General features: G+C 57.0%; 1 protein-coding gene across 1 annotated transcript in view; it reads right to left on the reverse strand.

The window, feature by feature from the left end:
• The window catches only part of LOC102765634 (cAMP-dependent protein kinase catalytic subunit PRKX), a gene marked incomplete at its 5' end in the record, with an annotated part of 1,776 nt that extends 743 nt beyond the window's left edge, over positions 1–1,033 (reverse strand). Inside the window, one exon of the mRNA XM_015563184.1 lies at positions 684–1,033. Coding sequence (XP_015418670.1) covers positions 684–1,033 — 350 coding nt within the window. The remainder of the gene's footprint in view (positions 1–683) is intronic.
• Positions 1,034–1,163: the final 130 nt, after the last annotated feature.

Here is a 1,163-nt window from a genome sequence, read left to right on the forward strand (position 1 = left end):
TCCCGTTTCTCTCTCCCCCCTCACCCCCCTGCCTCTCTCTCTCTCTCTCTCTCTCTCCCTCTCCCTCTCCCTCTCTCTTCCTCTCTGAAATCAATTCAATATAATAAAAGCCCGGCGACCGTAACGGCATAACGACCAGCATGACCGACCGACCAGCCGCTAGGACCACCTCTCAGTCCCTCCCCGCAGCCCGCAGCCTCCGATCGATCGCCCGGCCAATGGGGAACCGGGGTGGGTAGCGGAGGGGCGGGACTGGGGGCTGGCGAGCGGACGGAAGACGACCCTGACAGCAGGCTAGACCTGGGACCCTCCCCGCGCCCGATTTGGTGCGCTGGGACTCCAGTAAGGATATATCTCTTTTTTTTCTTTTTCTTTTTTTTAAATATTTTATTGATTTTTCACAGAGAGGAAGGGAGAGAGATAGAGAGCCAGAAACATCGATGAGAGAGAAACATCGATCGGCTGCCTCCTGCACGCCCCCGACTGGGGATGTGCCCGCAACCAAGGTACATGCCCTTGACTGGAATCGAACCTGGGCGATTACAGTTTCATTTTTTTTTTTTTTTAACACAGAAAAAAATCAACACCGGTTAGAGCAAGGATATATTTCTTAAAAAAGATAGGAGAAGGAGCTGGGACCAGACCCCGGTGGGTGGGGGGAGGGGGTGAGGGGATGGACTCACAGCTTGACCAGGAAGGGGTGGCTGACTTCCTTGAGGACCGACTTCTCGTTGTGCACGTGCTGCTCCTGCTTCAGCCGGATGACGTCAGGGATGCTCATGACCTTGAGCGCGAAGAACTGTTTGCCCGTCTTCTGCCGGACCAGCTGCACCCGCCCGAAGGTCCCGGTGCCTGCAGAGGAGCAAGACAGGGGGGGCTGAATGGGCACCGGGATGGGACCAGGGGGTCGGACACTCAACACTCGGCAAGAGTCCGGCCGGACGGGCTCAGGGGTGGAGCGTCGGCCGAGGAACCAGGAGGTCCCGGGTTCGATTCCCGGGCAAGGGCACAGGCCCGGGTTGCGGGCTCGATCCCCAGTAGGGGGCGTGCAGGAGGCGGCCGATCCATGATTCTCTCTCATCATGGATGTGTGTGTCTCTCTCTCCCTTTCTCTTCTTCCCTGAAATCAGTAACAATACACTTTAAACAATACTCTACAAGCC

This window comes from Myotis davidii, unplaced genomic scaffold, assembly GCF_000327345.1.
Source record: "Myotis davidii unplaced genomic scaffold, ASM32734v1 scaffold3992, whole genome shotgun sequence".
Taxonomy (NCBI): Eukaryota; Metazoa; Chordata; class Mammalia; order Chiroptera; family Vespertilionidae; genus Myotis; species Myotis davidii.